This window comes from Fistularia commersonii, chromosome 33 (assembly GCF_037954325.1).
Source record: "Fistularia commersonii isolate RoL2024-O1a breed Wild chromosome 33, RoL_Fcom_v1.0, whole genome shotgun sequence".
NCBI lineage: Eukaryota > Metazoa > Chordata > Actinopteri > Syngnathiformes > Fistulariidae > Fistularia > Fistularia commersonii.
Window position 1 is genome coordinate 6758080 of NC_141316.1, and position 21187 is coordinate 6779266.

The 21187-nt window shown below is 41.6% G+C and overlaps 1 protein-coding gene across 1 annotated transcript; it reads right to left on the reverse strand.

Annotated features, from left to right (window-relative positions):
• Positions 1 to 1112: 1112 nt before the first annotated feature.
• Positions 1113 to 20780, reverse strand: ubald1a (UBA-like domain containing 1a). The gene is made up of 3 exons (XM_086140715.1): positions 20485 to 20780; positions 19775 to 19834; positions 1113 to 3561 (listed from the first exon to the last, which is right to left on the reverse strand). The coding sequence occupies exons 1-3, from the start codon at positions 20590 to 20592 to the stop codon at positions 3247 to 3249; spliced, it is 483 nt and encodes a 160-aa protein (XP_085996841.1). The 5' UTR covers positions 20593 to 20780; the 3' UTR covers positions 1113 to 3246.
• Between the last annotated feature and the right edge of the window lie 407 nt (positions 20781 to 21187).

Sequence of the window (21187 nt, forward strand, 5' to 3'; positions counted from 1 at the left end):
AAAGGGAACGGGTTTCACTTCCAACAAGGGCAGTGACTCCTAAGGTGAACCGAGGACATCGGAAACCCCGTCACCCCTTCGTTTTTACCACCACCGGCATCTGCGGACGTGTAGCGGACGTTAATGTATTACGTGCTGTTTGTTTGTGTTTACATTTAAAGAAATGTTGATTCGGAGGAAGCAAAGATAGCGATGGCTGCGGGGCAAAACTCCCTCGTTTCAAGCGCTTATCTTTGTACTCAATTTTAGCTTTCAACTAGTACCCCTCCATCTTTTTCTGCATGGCATCACACACTCGGCCGATTCCTCGCAAAGAGAAACAGAGGGGAAACACAGGTTTGTATAACGTGGCTGTGCAGTCTGGCAGGATGACTGAATTAAAGCCGTCTGGCTTGGAGGGAATCAAGACTGAGATTATGATGCATCCATCTTGCCACTGCCATTATTGAACACGAGCACACAGCCCACGGAAAACACACACGCACGCACACACACACACACATACAAACACACGCAGGAACTTGCAATAAATCTTGATCAGGAGACTAAATGCCAACTCATGTTAGGGCTGGGTGATATGAAAAACAGAATATTATTACATCCAGAAGCCAGTTGCCTACTGTCTGCTCAGGAATGGAAACAAGCTCAGTCTATTTGCACAGTGTCTTTCCATCTAATAGACGGCGTTTGTTTGATATTAATTTCATTCAGAATTGATATACTTTTCGATCATATTGATGATATCGCCTACTAATCTGTCATTTCTGGCATTTTTCCCTTTTTGAACTAATATTTTAAGGTACCTCTTTTTACAATTTAAAGGTGCTATTACGATTATTCCTAAAATTCCCCGATTTTTTTTTACATCCACTCCATTTTGTGGAGTTCTTTAGTTCCCTTATTTGCAGTATTTTCCCCATGATTTGAAAAAAAAAATATATATGAATGTCAATCAATTTATGCATGAAAAAAAAATGAACAAGGATCTAAAATGATTTGTCACAATCTGACAACTCTGACAATATTTAAAATATGCATCAGTATGTAACTCTTCCTTGGGAAAAAAACAAAGCCATCCCATCAACGGTTGAATCCGGATTCACACACGTTGATTAGTAGTTTGACATACAATATTTATTTAGGTTCACAAAAATGATAAGTTAATTATCAGGTAGTCCACAAATATTGTGGGAATGGTCTCATACAGTCATACAAGGGGGGAAACATACATGAGAAACCATTTAGGAACAGACCCACCCAGATTTAACCAAATAAAGAATGAAGATGAAAGAATGAACTGAATCGTTTAGTCTAAATATTAAGGAACCTGATTAATTATAATAATATCCATAACGTCCTTAATCATCTTTAAAAAAAATCCTCCCCCCCCCCCTGCTATTTAAAATATCTTTTATCTCTGTTTTTTATCAAATGAAAAAATAACACAAACTAAAAAAAAAAAAAACAACAACAAAAAAACAGGGGCAGACCCTGCCATTAATATATTGCCATAAATCAGGGTCATCCCTGAACTGTCCCCTCAGCAGTATCAGTGGACCAGGGACTGGTCAAGATTTGACATCTAAATGCTGTAAAAACCCCTCTGTAGTACAGTATCTTGGGGTGTATATGTACTGTTACTTATTGGATATCTGAAAGTAGTCTGTAGTGTCCCCAAAGAGCCTGCGGGGGGGGCTTTCCATTCTAAGCATCACTTTTTTTTTCCTCTCTCTCAACCAGACAACTGTCCACCTTTCCCTCCGTCTGAGCGACAGGTGACGGGACTCCTGTCTGTCAAGTCCGTGTCCGTCGACTTTGGGAACGGACCCCCCCCAAATCCCCATTGACCCCCTCCCAGAAACATGTCTTGAGCTCATGTATGTTTGCTACAAAAGATGTTACACGTTATGGATACATCATGCAAAGTGGCAATCGGTTAACAAAGATGGAGTAGTCATGGATTTTCATCTTTAGCCATTTTAGCTGCTTTTCTCTCCCCCCCCCCTCAGAAAAAAAAAAAAAAATCAACCTGAAGTCCCTCCCATTCTCAAAGCTCCCTAAACATTGAACAAAAACAGAACAGTTAGCATCATAAACAAATATTATATCAAACCATGGGTGATTCTCTTGTGAGCCCCCAAAAAACCCCTCCCCGACAAAATTATACAGATGACAGTTGTAGTCTTGAGTCCAGGTTTAAAACTGAGTCAGGAAAAGCCATTGCAGAGAGCATTGTGAACCAGAGTGGTGGCTGCCACAAAGAAAAAAAAACAGAACAAAAACAAAAATCCAAAAAAACTTTAAAAACATGTCCTGCGTCGTCAGCGGCAACGGTTGGTTTTAAGAAGAATCCCTGATTGGCTGAAAGAAGTCAGGTGACCACCAGGTGAGGTAAGAAAAGCCCCACCTTATCGATGGGGATGACAATATGGAGGTGTTTCCTCTAAGCGCTAATGTGTGTGTGTGTGTGTGTGTGTGTTTGTGTATGTATGTGTATATATATATATATATATCTGTGTGTTTGTGTGTGTATACATTTTGATTACAAACCGTCCGCTCTCATGCGTACACACTCATACTCTAGTGCGTGATGATTTTTTCAGTCAATCTAAAACACTGCATTGCAAGTTCCTCTCCTCGTGCAGCACAGACAGTTGCAGAAACACAGAACACCCGTGGGGAAAACCACCGGCTAAAAAGGTTGGGGAGGGGGGGACTAGACAAAAAAAGTAGAAAATTTGATTTGCTGCCTTGAATGTCCTTGAAAATCACATAGAATCCTTGGGCGTGACATTTTTTTTTTTTTTTACATTTTTTTTATATATAATTTCTGATTTTTTTAGTTCAACAATATTTTATCTATGCAATTACTTAGGAAAAAACTAACAAAGATTTCAGTTGCTCTCTTATTACTATGTGTGTGCGTATCTGGTTTCTATGTTTGTATTGAAGTTTGCATTGTTTTTTTGTTTTTTTTTCTCCTCCCCTTCAGTTGTTCACGTTAAGTTTTTCTCGGTTTGCTAAGTTTCCCGTCGCTTTCCGCTTCCAGCTGTCTGACCGCGCTCTTATCAGTTTTGGGGAAAAAGACAAATTATCAAATTATCACCTCCAACCCCCCGTAATCTTGCAGCCAACTCCCTCCAATCCACCCCTGTAACCCTCCCTCCATCCGCACCCTTTCCCTCCCCCCCATTCCCCCCCTTTCCGCCCCGGAGTGGCCGGGGGCTCCTCAGTCCCGTGTGCCCTTCATCTCTCCGCCTCCATTGCTACGCTAGCCTTCTGCTCAGTGCCTGTGTGCGGGTTGATGCCTGTGGGCCAGGCGGGACAGGGCTGCGTGGGGGGCTGCCCCTGAGTCCAGAGTCCCTGTGACGGCTGCGGCACATTAGGTATGTTCGGTGAGACCCCCCAGCCGCCGACCTGGGGTGGTGGGGGTGAGGTCGCCATGGACGCCGCCATGGGGCTGCCGCTGTTGAAGCTCTCCGACGCTTTCAGCCGCGAGAACATGGTCAACGCGTCGGGGAAATTGGGGGGTGTCGCTGGTGTGTTGGCTGGAGTGCACATCTAAGAAACAGGACAGAGAGAGGATGATTAATGCTTCTCTAGAATAGGAACAGCCAGCAGATTGCTTCATTCAGACATTCGAAGGCCATGCATAATAGGTCATAAATATTACACAACTTTCACGATCAGCTGCCTGTAAGTGGAATTAATATCTGCACACTTTCTTGACCACACCCTACCACATGTTTCGGGTCCTGCGAGAAGTTTGCCGAAACGACTGCTTCTTCATTCTCTATGTCAGGCAAATAAATGGCAATATTTGCCGATTCACATTCACAATTGCCGGGCAACGCATCGTCAAGGTGATACACAGAAATGTTCTTTTTTTCTTGTATTCCTACGTGTGATATACCCTATTAAGGCTGCACCCAATTCGCAACTTTATAAACGAATCACATTATTACCGGGCTTGTTCCCTTTTTCAAGTCTTCTAAAAAAAGAAATACTGTCTCGACGCTTAAAAGGAAATTGCCTGAAATGAGGGAAATCCCCTGTTTAAAATGAGCACAAAAAAAAAACAAAAAAAAAAAAAACTAACATACTTTGTATGTAGCCATGAGAAAATGAATGGGAAATAATGTCAAACTCACATTTTCTAGTTATTGGAATTACGCATATCTACAAAGTAAAAAAATAAATAAACACACACGCCACTTTTCATAAGTATTTGATTATCAGTGAAGTAAAAACTACTGAGATGGGACACACTAACTTTTTTGTGTAGTGTGCTGACACGTCATTTTCAAATTTCTAAGCAAATATTATTACATCTGAGAATGTAAGAGGCTTTTGAAAGCTGCAATATTCACTCTTTCCCCCCACGTTGCCCTGCCCTATTGTTCAACAGGGTTGAAAGATGGACATTTAAGGAGGAAAACAGTTTTGTATAACTGAAGGGAACATTAGGGGAAGCCCAGGCACTCACTGTTTCCCCAGAGGGATCCTGATGATGACAATGCAGCCAATTATTTACATTCACATCCTGTTTCAACTGTAGTGCGAGATCCATTGAAACAGAGGTAACGCAACTAACTACTGGACAGGGCGACTCGGCCACTACTCCTTTGACGAACGCATGCAAATAAGAAAAAAAAAAAAAAAACACACATGAAAACACACAAACAGTTCCCTTGGCCTTATTATAACCTCTCATGATCTAACCCCGCTTCGTGCCAGCAGTCTTATTGTTCGGCTGCCAGGAGTTCCTTTAGTGGCACACCCCGAACACACACAATAGGCCGCTGTGCCAGAAACAACACTGAACCTGCCACCTTGTAGCCGACAGGCCAGGTGAACAACATGTTTGGTTGCTCAGACATAGTAAGCCTTCATCATCCACCTCCTCCTCTTCCTCACAAACACGGCCTCTTACACAGTGCCCCCTGCTCTGCTTCCTCCTCTGGATCCCCTACGTTTGTGACCAGGAAAACAACAACCCGCTGTATTCCACTGGGAAGCTGAGGTTGGAGCCACGTTTCGCCACGAGGCTTGCCATCTAAAAATAAGACCCTGGGTTACAAATCTAACAGGAAGCACCTATGTAACAATATAACATCAAATTATTGCATCTCAACAATGGCAGAAATTCCGGGAAAACAACTTCATGAGGTGACGATTGTGCACCTTTTGAGTTAACATCCCGGTCAAGTCTCTCTGGAAAAATATTTTTCTCATTCTCTGGCATTCGACAAAATATCAGGATTGCCAAAATGAAAAAAGAAACAATGAGAAAACGCAAAGAAATGATCCACTGATTGGACGTAAGCCACATTAAAATAAGTTGAAAGAGCAAAGGGAGTTTCTTAAATTAAACAGCAGAAATGTCATTTGAAAGTCCTAATTCCGTTGAGACCTTGGGCTGACCCTGGCATCCAGCGCCGTGTCCACACAGGACTGGCAAACCACCGACCCTCGGAAAAACAAGAGAAACACAGGAATGCCATTCTTCCCGCGGGGTGAAATTGGACCACCTCGCCCCCTAAAAGTGCTGTGGCTTGCAGGTCGGCCCGGCGGTGATACTGTCCTCGGCCACGCCGGGCCCAAGGTCCTCAGAGTGGCACTGTGTTGTGAAAGGTGAGCACGTCCACGGTGCACTCTGACAGGAAATGCTGGCTCATGTCTTTGAGGCCATTTCCTGCCGTAAAGAGACACCCTGGAATGTTTGAGTGACCTTAAGGTCTTTCGTGTTCTTTATGTTCTGGTTGGCTTTCTTAGGCCCCGAAATCAGTCTGTGAGTCGTAGTACAGCATGGAGGAGAGGATGCTATCTTTTGATGGCAGAAAACACTCCTGAATTGTGTGTATCCGACTCGCTTCACAAACACGCACAAGTAGGTATAAATATGATCCCAAAGAAATCTTAAGACAAATCTTTATCGCTCTGTGGCTGTTTTTGACTTAAAAGCGGCGTCGGTGGGGAGGATGAACGACTGAGACCGACAACAAAATACCAATACATGTTTTCATTATGATCATCATTTTAACCGCATCGTCATTTCATTACCATCCAACTCACACACACTTAAAAAGTCGAGCCCGCCGCACACACCTTCATGTGTTCATGCGTCTGGGAGTTTGGCCACAATTATGGCAGCAGACGGTATCGACCCACCGAGAAGAGGGATCAGGTCTGAAGACACCAGCAACAGCTGTCTTTGTCTGGCCGCGTGATGTTGGATCTGACTGCTTGTCAGACGATCGTAAAAGCCTCAGCAGGTTCCAGGCCTTCCAACAGACACACACTTCCATGAGGGCCTCGTGAATGACATTGTCAAACAAGTAGAGAAAGGAGAAAATAATCTGCTATGGTCTAAAACGAACAAACAAAAAACAGTCAAAATTAAGTTCTAGTGGTCTTAGAACCACTCTGGGTATCAGAAGATCTCTGGTTATAAAACAACAGCAGAGGTTTAAATGTTCCTTCACTGAGCTTAAAGCCAGCATACTGAGGAAGCAGGTCACTGTGCATTTCCCCTATGTGTGTATTAAGCAGCCTGGAAGCAGATTAACTCTGGCTGCACCGACGCAAGGATGTAGCTATCGGGACACGCAGACTTTTTTAGGACTGCAGAGTGCGAGAGGGTTAATATTGCACAAGTGAAAGTTACTACCAGTGTGAAACATATGTGCGCGCGAACACACACGCACACACACACACACACACACACACTGAGCCATTGAGGGTTTTGCTATTGCATCACAAACTCACAAACCAGCATATCAGTCTCCCAAAGATAGACAAGCTATAGTGAACTGTGTGCGTCCGTGTGTGCGTGTGTGTGTGCAAATACAGACTAAGTATATACATCAACAAAGATAAAGCAAAAACATATCAGTAACCAGTGTATGTTTTGTAAGCATGTGCTCAGTGATGGTAAAAAGACAATAAGAGCAGTGGACCAAGTTTACTGCAACACAATAAACATCTAGTCTCCACAACATTAAGTGGTAGTTTGGCATGAAGGTCAGTTCAGGGACGTCTATTCACTTTAGACTCAAGATATACAGATGGAGAGACAGAGGGAATAACAGACAGTGGCAGGGAGTTTGTGTTTAAAACAGGGCCAACAGAGACGTTGCCATGGGGACGGTTGTTACGAGCTGAGAGCACAGATATTCTGTTGATGGTACTGGGCACTGTGGTCTCGGTGGCCCGGCCCTATCCACCCCGTCTTCCAAGCGTGTTTGCTGAGCCCAGCATGAGGAACGCATGGCTAACGGGCAGCAACCACTCTAAACATGCCCGGCCCGGCCTGCGGTGAACCTTAAACACTCCTCCGTTTGTGGACTTTCGTGTGCGTGTTTGTCCACAAACAGATGAGCTGGAGTTATTTCCAGTCTAACCGACCACATTCATCTGAAACGGTGTGCATGTGTGTGTGTGTGTGTGTGTGTGTGTGTGTAAGAAGCTGAAAAGAGAAGCTTTCTAACTTCTGCATGCTTGAGCAGAGGGTTCAGTTACATCTTGTGACCTCGACTGACCCCGGTGAAAACCTTTGTCATATGCATGGCTTCAATATGCACACGCTGTTATTTCCCTTATTTTAGTCTGTGGATGCTTGAAAGCAGCAGTCGGGAGAATCCGAGGCCCCAATCTGAATCTAAATGGATAATGATCTGCTTGTTTCCATTGGTAATTAAAGGTAAGTAAATAGACCATTCATTCTGAAGAACGTCTTACTCAGGTGGCACAAGTTCATGTTCATGAAAAACTGGCTGTAAAAATCAATACAAGATGTATTTAGTGAAAACTGAAATGTGTACATTTCTAATTATTTAATGAAATTTTGCTGATAGCAAAGGAAGATTTGGTGTTTAAAAAAATCTTTTTTACCCCAGATGTAGGATTTTAGAAAATCCTTTTCTGTTAAAGTTTCTTTCATTCATCTAATGTCTATTCTGCTTACCCTGCACTCGGGCTGGTGGTGGGAATGGAGCTCATTCCAAGTCAATGTTGCTCAATATACTCATTCAATATTGCTCATTTTAAGCAATACAATTAAAGATAATATTTTTCCATCCTTTCCCCATCATCGGACAGAATGGAATAAATCGCAGACATTTTTTTGTCTGCCTTCTCAATCCTTCTTGCACTTTCCTCCACATCTGATGCTCCCTCATGTCTGTGGCTTGCTGCTTACAGTTCACACTTTGTATGTCAGCGCTTGCAGTGAAACGTGATGAGAGATCTGCAAGACACCAGAATTATGGTGAACGATGCGGCTCAAAGTCCCCATCTTTTGCTGACATTCTTTAAAAGGTTCAGCAAGGGCGTTTTATGATTCACCATCTCAGGCTGGGCTTACGTGTAGCTGAAAGTAAGTTTTAACTTACAGCTTAGCATTACTATGTTTACCGAGCATGTATTGGAATTTAATAACCAGTTCATGCCTGTTACATTTAAACACACGACCAAATAATAAAAACCATTCGATAATAAACAGTGCGACAATTAGTTGCTATGTGACATGAAAATATCTACTACACAATGCACTGTCAAAATCCTATTATTTATAAAACTCTCCAAAGAAGGAGCCGCTAAACTGAACTTTGTACATGAATGATTCTGTAATAGATAATAAGGATCACACCCAAATGTCAATGGACAAGTTACTGTTACTTTAAATCACTACTCTCACTTCCTGAATCAATATTAAATGCCTCACTTTTTGCCTTCTACAATGCTGCTGAAGCTGAGCTCATGTCAATGGGCAAAGCCAACATGCTCTGGACCTTAATCAGTTACACTGAAGCTAAACACAGTAATGTAGACTGCTAAGTTAGGGAGTGAAAACAAAAAGTTGAAATTACATTTATGCCAGTAAGAGTTAAATGCTGGATGATTGTAAAAATCCCAGCGGTCCGACCGTATTAGGTCTGGATTGGTTCTGATGGAAGTTGAAGTTCCTGTTAGGTGTTGGATAGTTTTCCATTGTTTGGACATGCAATTGTTCAACACAATACGACTCAAACATGACGCAGGTTTCTGTGCATCCTGAAGAAAATTGTAGAACCTTATTTTCTTGTAGAAGCACATAAATCTATGTATCATAATGTGAGATGAAAACAGAAATGTCACTGCATCGGGTCAAATCTGAGGGATTTTGCACACCTCCCTACAACGTGTCCGCCATTCAGAACCAGAGACATGAGTTGCGTCACAAAAGGCTGAATGCTGACCTTACACAACCATCAAATCTTTCCCAAGAAGCTCAGATTAAAAGGGAAAATTCAATGATGACACGAAATGCTTCAATGATCTATCAAATTACGGGTAAAGAGCAAAGAGACACCATTAATATTTAGCTATGGTTACAAGACTGGGAGTGGAGTGTTTTGACTCCAACATGCATCCCTGTGTCATCCGATACCTGACAATCAAGTCTGGATTTACTCAAAATTTGCCAGTGTAAACCTCATGGCTGAACCACAAACATGCAGCGAAATAAGCTTCCATTTATGGATTGTATAAAAGAAGTAAATAGCTGAATAAATCATTTCGGCGTACCATCACTCTTACTTATATAACCGTAGGGTGTTTCTGACTCATATCCTGTAAGGATTTGTGAATAAAATATGGAATAAATGGATGTATGGAGCAGGTTAAAGTCCATAGGGGATAGAGTATGAAGAATACGAGGTGATGGAAATAAGGAAGTGAGTAGAAGGTTAAAACTGATCAACCTGGGTATAAAAATACACAAAGGGCGAAATGGGTATTGTGGAATTTATAAGTAGGCTGAAATAAAAGACTGGAAGAGGACAGTTCAATAAACAAGACAGGGCACGCTGAAGAGCTGCATTAACTGTACATGAGTCTTCTTGCCTGTTTAATGTTTAAATAGGGAGTGTTATTATGGTGCGTATGCACCCTCACAAAACTCTCCTGCAATGAAGCTGCAGCTCTAAAACCAGCCATTGCAACTGTGATCTACAGACTATGCAAACCATGGGTACAACACAGAGCATTTAGCTTTTTAACAATAACAATACAATCAAACAAAACGAATAAACCACTCTAACACAAACCATTGAAATATTAACATAATCACAATAGCTGCAAAACCCAAATAAATGTGTAGTATGTCAGAAGAAGGGGGTGTCAGTTATATTCTGTTCTAGATGTCCCATCAACTACCCAATTAATGTATATTTTTTTAGCAGCAATAAACAGATCGCTTCATTCCAACAGACACACTAGACTTGGCTGCCTTTGTGTTTTGGTTTCATCGTGGATTCAAGGAAAACATGGCTGTTGAGGACCCGAATCTCCAGTGCAGCAGTCAGCTTCATGCGCTTGTCAAACATGCACTAGACATGGCGGCGCTGAGGAAAGCGCTGCTGCTTCCAACCAGCTTTCCAGCAGTCAGTGGTTGGAGCTAGCTTGGCTTGACTTGACTTATCCTTCTCCACATATTGTGTTCAATACAGTAGTTCTCACGGGCATAACAGACTCAGACGCCAGTTACCAGACTAAAAATTTATATTGACCAAATTTACCCAGCTCACTGCTTCGAGGAGGTCTTTTCAAAACCTTAAAGGTTTCTGTAATCTGCTGTTGTCTGTATTTCCACCGCAAGAAATGTTGAAACATTATACAAGATACACAGCGCATCTTAATTTCAGAAGGTCCTGTTACGAAAAGATAAAGGCTGTCTGTACTACCGATGAATAACAAAGTGATGGACGGGCCGACATCATCATCAATTTGACAACAAAGTTAGCGATGTATTAATATGGAGATTTAGCACAGGTATTGTTCTGATTCGCAAAAAGGTATGTGGGATCAAAACTAACAAAGAGAGTAATCGCAAAGCAGAATCAAACGGCCAAAATTACTGATTCAAATGTTGAGGTAATAGTGCATAAATACAATAATAATGATGTGATTTTAAAAACCTGACTTTACAAACAACTGCTGAGACTGAATGTACATTGGATAGCGCATGTTGTCGAATGTTTATATAAAAAGCAGCTGGAATAGAGGAAATCCCGAGTGTGTTAGTTCATTGTACATTACATCAACTATTGAAATAACATTGCGGTATGTATAAGTACTATAGAATGTGATCTGTTTCAATTTCTGTCAGAAAACTGAGTGGAGGGAAACAGTGAGTATGACTTTAATAGAAGTTTTGTTAATATGGAATTTTTACAAAGTCCAAGGAAACATGTCAGCACATCAGCTCTTTGAATCCTTCTCCCTTCACCACACCGACAGCAGTGTATCGGTTTAGTACATGAAATGGATGGACAGCTAGTCCGCCACTTGTTCTTACTGTGCAGCAGCACAAGGCCGGTGCTGCGACAACTGAAAAGAAACATCACACAGATTACATGTGACTTTGTTTCCTTTGCAGATGAAATCATCTCACATTTAGTTTCATTTAGGATGTTTTTTTTTTTTTTTCCCTCAGGCTTCTAACAACAAGCAAACCTCGAGTACCTTTGGATCTGAAAATAGCCCATACATAAATGGTGACATCCCAAGTAAAGTACCATAAATAAATGAAGCTTTGTTGAACCACAGTGAAAGTCAGTAAAATTGCCACACCTGTACAAATGAGTCATATCACAACTGAAAGGGAGAACAAAAAATCTAACAGAACTGCACATATCATATTGCTGGTGTCCAGGCAGAGTAAACTAAATTTAACAGGCCATTCATTTTCCTCTCCTGTCCAAAATGTGTTTGCAAAACTGGATTCATTTCCATTTATGTTGGTACACAAACACAAGTTTAGTCAGGTAACTGTGAGCCCACTGGGGAGCTCGGTGCAGCGCAGAGTGTCAGCTCATTAAAGGAGACAACAAATGTCAGAAATAAATATTTATTTTCCACACTCACTAACAGAAGCGGACAGGTGCTGTTCAATGTTTAGGTCAACTCCAATGACCATACACTCCCCTAAAACATGTGACCCTTCACTCCTTTAACGTCATCTTTCTTCAAGCGGCTGAGTCCACGAGTCAGCCTGCGCATGCGAGAATAGTGTACACACACATTTAGGTTGTGTTTCTGAGTGACTTGGCTGATCATTAGCCAGCCTGTAGCCTGTTTTGAGTGTTTATAGTCAATGTACATTGCAGGAAGGAGAAACAGTGAAAAGACAGAGAAGCAAAACACCGACCAAGAAATAAACTAAGGGATAAGAGGCTCGTTCAATTCTACAACGGGAGTTTGGACTTTTAGGAAGTAAGTGGCCAACAAAAGAAACCACTGGGTTAAAAGTCATGATAGAGGAAACAAATGAAACAATTTTTTAAAAACTACATCACATTTCATGAGGTACTTTTTATAAAGTGTTTGGCTTTCTAATTAATGCCAATTTTCAATCTATTATTGAGACAATTGACATTTATAGGTCACATGAATGAAAGCATAGGGGATACATTACAGAAAGTTGGATGGCTGTTCATTTGAAACACTAAAGGCAAATGTTTTTTCCAGCTGTTATGACAGTTTTTATAGCGGTGAAATGAATAACAACCTGGATTTAATGGATACAGCTGGCAATAGAAGTGACTTATATGAACCAAACACTACCATAAGTCAGAGTTCATCATTCCCATGAATTGCTGGCATATTTTAACGGATAGAGTCCCAAAACAGCCTGTACATATAAAAACTACAGGGGTATAAAATTGACCATTACAAAACAAACGGAGTGACTCAAAACAGGACCTGAGGGGTACACCCCCCGCGCCCCTTGTTTTAAGCATCAGTGTAAAAATATAAGTTCTTCAAACACACTACAAATGTCCCATAAATGTGAAAATGCAAAAGGCAGAACAGAGGGGTACGATTGTTAGGCGGGGAGTAGTAAAAGATCAGGGAAGCGTGAACAAGAAAACCAGGAAAAGGAGAAATGTGGCTGGGGAAGGTGAAAGAAAAGGACTTAAGTGGGATTAGGTCCAGGAGACTTGATGTTGTAATGTGTGCTGCCTTCAATCAAGCTTTGTGTTATTGCTAACCTAGGAAAATTTGTAGAGGAGACACAATGTGACAATGCTTTCTTTATGCAACCGAAAAGATTCCCATGTGCTCCCTGTGTTGCCTCTGCCATATGCCCAACCCTTGTGTGTACTCAGTGACTCCCCAAATCAGTGTGAAACCCAATAAGCCTCTGCTGCTCATAAACACATCTGGTCCATGGAGCCACATAGATTGACATTACTTGAATCTTTGAGCCAGAGTTCCTGCACGTAAGGATCATTCACAATTTTAACAATATATTTCCATGACTTTCCATGCCTTTGAGGCACATCTTAATGACCACGCATTCTCCCAAACATCTGCGTACTCAAACATACTCAAATCTATGCTACGACTGACCGCAGTGTGTTTGGATAAAAAAGAAGCCAAGCTATGCGGTTTGATAGAAATAAATGTTAATTTCGGGAACGGTGATGAGCCAATACGGATCCCTGGCAATTACAAGCAGCCTTAGCTGAGCTGCAGATATCTTTACATTTTATGAAACAATCAAGATTTTTTGAAAAAAATTTCTGGATAAATTAATTTTTTTCACAAAACTTAACCAGGTCTCAAAGTCGCCACTTTGAAATTTCTTAACTCTCCAGGTTTTAATGTCTGTATAAACTGTGTGTATGCAATAAATGCCTTTGTTTGAGTGGTTAGCCTTCTGGGAAGCTATGTTCCTGGAAACATGCAGGGCAACACGCTGGAACATGCAGAGCACAAGCCAAGTCTCTTCAGATGTGGCGAACTGCCTGGCATGTCAAACTCTCTCTCTCTTTCTCTCTCTCTCTCACACACTCTCTCACTCCCTCTCTATCTCTCTCACACACACACACACACACACACACACAAACACACACCACGAGGGATACAACATGTTCATATGGACTTTAGTTGGAAGTGTATCCGACAACACCTCCTTTCAATTATATACATAATGGAGGTCTACATTAACTAAGTTATTGTATTATCTTCCCAAATAACTTTAATTGCCCTGCTATTGACCAATTTTACAGGAAGTGACAGCAAACATTGTTCCTGAAACTCACCATCGCCCATCCGTTCCTCCATCTGCGTGTGATGACATGATGACACTTTATTATTTATGAAAGGCTTTATGCTTCTGCTCTCATACATGGGTGCACTCCACACACACACTTTTTTATGACAGAGATAATATCTTTATGGATGGAAACTGTTAAGTTCACCGAAAAAAATTCTTTGTCCGGCCACACCCAGACACCGAAACACCAAAAGTTCGCAGTTACCAGAAACAGAAATGCTCTTTTTTTTTTCTCTCACTCTCTCTCACTTGCGCACACACACACACACACACACACACACACACACACACACACACACACACACACACACACGCGCCAAGAAACTGACTTTAAACACACTCACTCCCATTTATAATCACTGCCCCGCATTCCTTAATACTACTTTGCGTTGTCACTGTACACAAGACATACAGTATGTATGGGTGGCAGTATGGGTGGCAGTTGGGAGTAAATAGCAAGTTGTTAGAATGGCAAGATGGCGTTTTATTTAGTTTCCATGCTCATTCAAAAATGAGAGGGAGGCGGTCAAATGAGCAGCACCTGGACTAAAACAGTTGAGGATGTAATGTGAGTGCAGAGAAGCCAAGGAATGAAGGAAGGGAAGAAAGAAGCCCAAAGAGAGAGACTGACTACTGAACGCGTCCAAGAGAAAACAGAGAATGTAAAATATCTTGAGTGGATCATTTAAAAAAAAAAAAAAAAAACAACTTCTAAAAACAGCACTTTTCAACACTAGAGTCTGGTTGGGACTGCAAGCAAGCCAGCACATTTTTCTTTGATGGCTGTAATTGGCAGAAATTACACAAATACAGAAGGCTTTGTGGCTTAGTTAGCTTGTTTCTCAACTTAGTCACATGATAGAGTCACATGTTCCCAGACAACAGTGGAAGTCAACCAGCCAGGCTACTTCCTCATCTGTGATCACATGAGGATTCATTTGCTTCTTTGTGGCAGTTTATGCCCCTCATGGAGAAAAATTAATCATGGAAAAACTCATTTTGCGGAGAACACAAAGTGAAGCATGAGTGTTTTTCCTTCCCGTATTTACAGGGACACATGCCAAACATCTTGAAAACAGGCAGCTACCAAGTTGTCCACATCAGGTCAGCAGTGACTAAAGAATCATCTCAGTGTTTCGCCCTGGTTTCATGAACATGTTTGTCTTGAGCACAAGATACTACTCAAATTATTTGTTGTCTATTTCTATTCTGCACATAATTGCTTTATGAAAATGGAAGGGGGGCGGCGCGGTGGTTCATGCTTCCACCTCACAGCAAGAAGGTAATTGGGTCAATTCCAACAGGGGGCCTTTTTGTGTGGAGTTTGCATGTTCTCCCTGTGTCTGTGTGGGCTTCCTCCAGGTTCCTCCCTCAGCCCAAAAAATGCAGAAGGTTAATTGGAGGCATTAAATTGCCCAGACGCATGAATCAAGGAGTGAATGGTCATACATATTTATATGTGGCCCTGTTTTCGCCTGGCGACCAGTCCAGTGTGTACCCAGTCTCTTGCCCAATGACGGCTGGGAGAGGCTCTGACTGCAGGATAAGAATTATAGATAAGGAAGGAATGAAAAAAAGGAATGGCATCATTTGCCAATGCTACCCAAACTCTGTTCCACAACTGAAGGGATAAGTAATATGTTGTTGACTATATTCGGTGGAACCACTTGAAAAAACACGGACCAAGATATTTAGCTAGAAAAATTGTATACAATAACATGTATACCATCATTAATGGGAAGGGAGAGAACTACCAGTGTATTTTAGCTGATAACACTTAACTGGCAGTCAGTAGACTTTATCAGGAAGTACTCACAGGTATCCCACTATCACTTATGTATAAGCCAGCGTAAACATTTAGCAGGTTAACATTTTATATATAACATATCTGATCAGTGGGGAATTCTTTGCTTGCTGCCAAACAATGTTATGTGGTTGAAGCCATGTTGTGGCATCAGGGACATCATGCCTAATTCCAGCTGCTTCATTAATAGATTTCTGACTCACAAATTTGCAATGGTTCCAAAACGCAGTATTTTTTGGTTTCTACATTTATCAGGCTAAAGTAATGAAAACAGTAAGGTAATCTAGGAATGAGAAGGCATGACAACACATTGTTCTGTGGGTGTGGATGGTTATGAGGAGCAGCATTGCTGTCTTTGACAGAAAACATGATCCACAATTTAAAACTGATTTTGGTATTTTGCATCTGGATACAGAAAAGACAGAGTAAAGATTTTGGAGCAGTGCAAGTCTTGCATCGTGTTACAGAATTTTTTGAGGAAGAATTTGTGTTGAAGAGCAAACTCTGGGTGAGCTGTATTTTGGACAGAACAGGATGGACTAAGCACACTATCCAGAGGGCAGGGTGGCTCATGTGGTAAGAGCGGTCGTCTTGAAACCGATAGGTCTCCGGCTCCACCTGTCAATGAACCTCTAACTGCTACCAAAGCACTGGTAAAGTGGCTGCCAACGGCTCATGGTTCATTCATGATGAGCAAAATGCAGAGATTGCATGGGATCAACAAAGTATTCAACGATAAAAGAAAAAAAAAAAATCACTATCCACTAATGTGGGCTTTGAGGGATTCAGTCCAATGCAGAGATCACTGGACATTCTGTTCTAGATGTGTTTCACATATGGCTAAACATTACTTGAACAGACATGCTGTACACACATGTAAGCAAAAACTGTAAAACCTAGTCTGTGCGGCAGTTGCAGCAGCACTACATTGTGTGCCAAAGTACAAGCACTCTCCTGGGCCAGGGATTGCAAGTAAAAGGACAAAATAATGACAAGAGATTTAGCTAAATCCTCCAGCATTCACAGTATTATACATGAGTGTACGAGTGAGCAGGCCAACTAACCTCACTACTTGATATTCAACACAAAGTATAGACCCTGACATACAACATATACATCCTGCGTTAACCAAGAACAGGAAACCAAGTTGAGGCTTGAGATTTGTGAGACTTTGAGTGCCATTCTCTTGGCTGGAATAAACCACAACAGGCATGTGCTCTGTGATTAACTGTATCTAATGATAAACAATACTTTATATCCAAGTTTACTACTCTCATTATGCCCGATGTAGAAGAGAAAATTAGCCGCCCTCAGCTCGATAGATAATTTGCGGCCTTATAGCAGCAACAATGGCAAACTAACACGCAAAAAGTACTCAGCAACTAACTGACCTACATGACAGTAGAATCTCCCATTGAGCCAAGAACTGCATGTCTGCAGCCTGTTGGTGCCACAGGGTTTGGGTTGAGGCTTCTAACCAAGATCACAGTTTCAAAGATGATGCCAGTTTGCATTTTATCTAGGCCTGCCCGGGGAATAAATACAACAGGACTTCACTGATGGCAATTAGAAAACTGTTGTGTGGATGTCTGATGGATTTACTGCATTGAATTCAAACTAGCATGGATATGAGGAGTCTGAATCCAGTCAATCCAGACTAACCTCTAATGTGGCCCCTCCCTGGTTTCTAAATAGCTTATCATATAATAACAGGGCCGGTTACCGGGGACAAGCAAACAGTAATTGAACTTGTGTTCAGCTGTTTCATCAACATATATGAGGAAATGGTGATGGTGAACAAGAGTCATATATAATGACCCTAATTAAGCAACAGAAGTATGTCAGCACTTACACTCAAGACTTCTTTTGTGACAAAGACTACTTCCGGGAGTTCTGTTAGTTTATCTATGTGGTTCTTCTGTTTTTAAATTTACATATAAATTGTTACTTGTTTTAAGTTGATGAAGAAACAAGATGTGGTTTATCAATCACTTTTCATAGAATGTAAATACTTTCTAAAACACGAGTGACACTATGAAATGACAAAACATTACATCATATAAACGGTTGTTAAATCACCTAAAAGTAAGTTAAGCTTTCAAAACGTGTAGCAGAAAATATAATATTTTCATTTGAAACGTAGTATAAACTACCATCACATGGTAAAACAGAACTACGGTACAACAACACAGTGCTAATGTGCACTGGTGTTGTAAAAGTACATTGTGTAAAAAGTGCAATCTCTTTTCATTGTTTACAATTAAGGCAGGTAATAAAACACTAAGAATCATCATGATATATTTTTCAGCCCCATCTGCTCGTCCTAATTCTAACACAAACACCGATATTATGACATGCACAACAGAAATGAAACCTAATATTGTTCCTATTTACTAAACTGAAGTGGGGCAGTTGAGAGAGACAGCAACGGTAGAGTAGATTAAATTTGTGTAGCAACGAGCACAGTTGCCTGATAAGCTGCAGGACTGTGTGTGCGCACACACACACACACACACACACACAAACAATTGTGCAAGAACAAATATACAAATGCATGAATGTAAAGCATGTAAACAATGGAGAGATGCATTTGCTCACTAGCATATGCAAAAAAGGAAGTAACGTTTGTGATTATGCAACAGGAGGCCTACAACAATAACTCCACACGCACACACACATGCACACATAGATCCTCTGCATTCTGACTTTCATTATCCAGTGTCTGCAGCAATGAGGCACAGCACTACTTGGCAGACAGAATAGGACAGCTCTTGGCAACTAATTTACTCTCCACAGAAAAGTGATACAATTCATGGTCTAAATAGGGGATTTAAGTGCTCTTATTTACCGATCAGATGATAGATGTATACATCTACGGTAAAAATAAACCACAACAGGGATATTTTTACACACGGACGCACTGTAATAAAATCAAATCCACTCTTATCCCAAACACTGTCCTCTATAAACGCAGAGTAACAAAGTACAGTAGTTTGTACCTGTCCTTGTCTCACAAACAGGTAAGGCGACACACAACAACAGTACAGCGTAAAGATTGACAGTGCTCAGAATTGTTTCATCTGTATCCACCCACTAAATCCATGTCGAGCTCTTCCAGAGGACAGCTGTTGCAGGATGCTGCCATGCATGCAGCTGCAAACAAAGGCTTGTGTGCCGCTGCTAAAAGCCCAAATATTGTTAGTGTTTCATAATGTTTGAGCCCTGTGTACGTGAGTGTGCAGTCTCCAGCACGGCACTGACGTTTCCTCCACAATGATTCCTCCACAAAAAAATAAATAAATAAATAAATAAAAAAAACAGTGATGTGTGAGGGACAGCAACAACCACATTGGGTAAAACAGACGAATGACCTGAGGCCAGTGTTAATGCACAGGGACTGTTTGAGAATGGCAGCTGTCCTCTTCCTGGAACAAGACAGTTTTTCTGTCAGAGACAGCGGGGCCCCTGCTTCCGTTATATACCTCGGTTGATACAATGAAAAATGAGGAATTTTCTACATTCACCTCTGTTGCTCCATCACCGCCCCCCATCCCCCCATCCAAACACACAGCCCCTCTACCCTCTCAGTGAGGCTGCTGCTGCATGCTTGCTTGTGTGTTTATTTCTGGAAGCTCCCAACATGGCCGACATGTGCTTTGTTATTGTTAGTACAACATCATCCCTCTTGGCCTATAAGGACCGTTCATTTCCCCCCAACCCACCTTAAACAACACGGGACACTTAAAGACATACCGTCTTTGAATGAACCCTGGCGTATTTGCAAGAAGCAAAACAATTGGTGTTTTATTTCTTCTTTTTTTTTTAAGTGTGTTATTATTTTCACCCAACCACATCTTCGTACTCACCATTTGATGATGATGGCCATATGGAATACTTGTTTCTTGAAAAAAGGCACTGAGGGCAGTCTAGAAAAATAAACACACACACATAACAAACATTATTTCCTTCCTCGTGGAGGAGATTTATGTTCAAACTAAGACATGCAGGTTAGCATGAAACGCAAAGCATTTGACGGAACGTGGCTCGTTATTCAATGTAACGAGTGAAGAGAGGAGATATATTCTAGCGAACATTAAATGTGTAGTTTAGGTCCCCCAGGACTGAATTATGTTGCTATACTATAGTTGTTTTTTTTGTGGATACGACAAATCGGTCATCTTTATTGCGTAATTGCTCTCACTGGAAACACTGCTGTCATGTGTCGGATTATAGTATTTAATCTGGAGTAAAGTCTAATTGGATATGCTGCTCCAACGTTTCGACTCATCGGGGGATGAGCCCCGCCAACACCACCCGATATACTTTAGCACACAAAATACCTTCATTCAAACAAAACTGTACTAATAAGGGAAACTTCTGTCTTTGAAATGGAGCGATATCCCTTCATAACCGCAAGACTGTGGGTTGAATTTCAAAAGGGTTCAGTATCTGGAGGTTCCCGGACAGAACTAACGGTCGGTCAAACATAAACATTAGCCGCATGGCTAACGCCAACTCCGCTCGAATTCATTCTTTTTTTGTTTTGTTTTGTTTTGTTTTGTTGTTTTTTTTTTACCTCGAACTGCCAGTGTGCCGCCTGCAGAAGCTGCTTCGCCTGATCTGCCGCACAACCCGCCGTCAGGACAAACTGATTAATCATGACTTGATGTTTGAGTTCATCCATTTTCGACGAAGCCCGTGTCCTTGTCGGCTGGCTGTGAAAGCACACTTTTCGACCGTTTCTCCTCTCTTTCTTCACTCTGGTTGTATTCCGTTTCTCTCTCTCTCTCTCTCTCTCTCTCTCTCTCTCTCTCTCTCTCTCCCTCTCTCTCTCTCAGTTGTCCACCATTACAGCCGGTCGGGCAAACACAAATATTTACTGTAGCAGCGGTAGTGGAAGGAACATTTTGTGATTGACAGTAGAGCGCAGCCAATCAAATGAGAGCACCGCCATTGGGATTTGTAGGCTTTAACGAGATCGTCTCGGATCGGCGCGTCGAAAAACGTCAAATGTGAGGTTTTTTATGTAGATACCGACAACCAGAACAGTCTTTTATGTCTTCTGTGTTAAAAATACGAACATACTGCAACTGAACCTCCGCCCCAGAGACAGAACAGGCACTCCGGGAAGCGCCGACAGGGTTTGTTTTGGACTACAATTCCCATGAGCACTTGCTTTGTTTGTAAAGTTCCAGAAGGCAGACTTTTGTGAATGACGGCTGCGCTCGTCCAATTCCCCGGCGCGCTGTGTCACTATCTTGCCAAATATGGTAAACAAA

Excerpts from the sequence above, each read along its gene's own strand:
- ubald1a (XM_086140715.1), bottom strand. The coding sequence starts at position 20,592 with ATGGATGAACTCAAACATCAAGTCATGATTAATCAGTTTGTCCTGACG. Across the intron at positions 19,835-20,484 it reads CGGCACACTGGCAGTTCGAG|ACTGCCCTCAGTGCCTTTTT; the intron begins GTAAAAAAAAAA and ends TTATTTTTCTAG. Across the intron at positions 3,562-19,774 it reads ATGGCCATCATCATCAAATG|ATGTGCACTCCAGCCAACAC; the intron begins GTGAGTACGAAG and ends CCTGTTTCTTAG.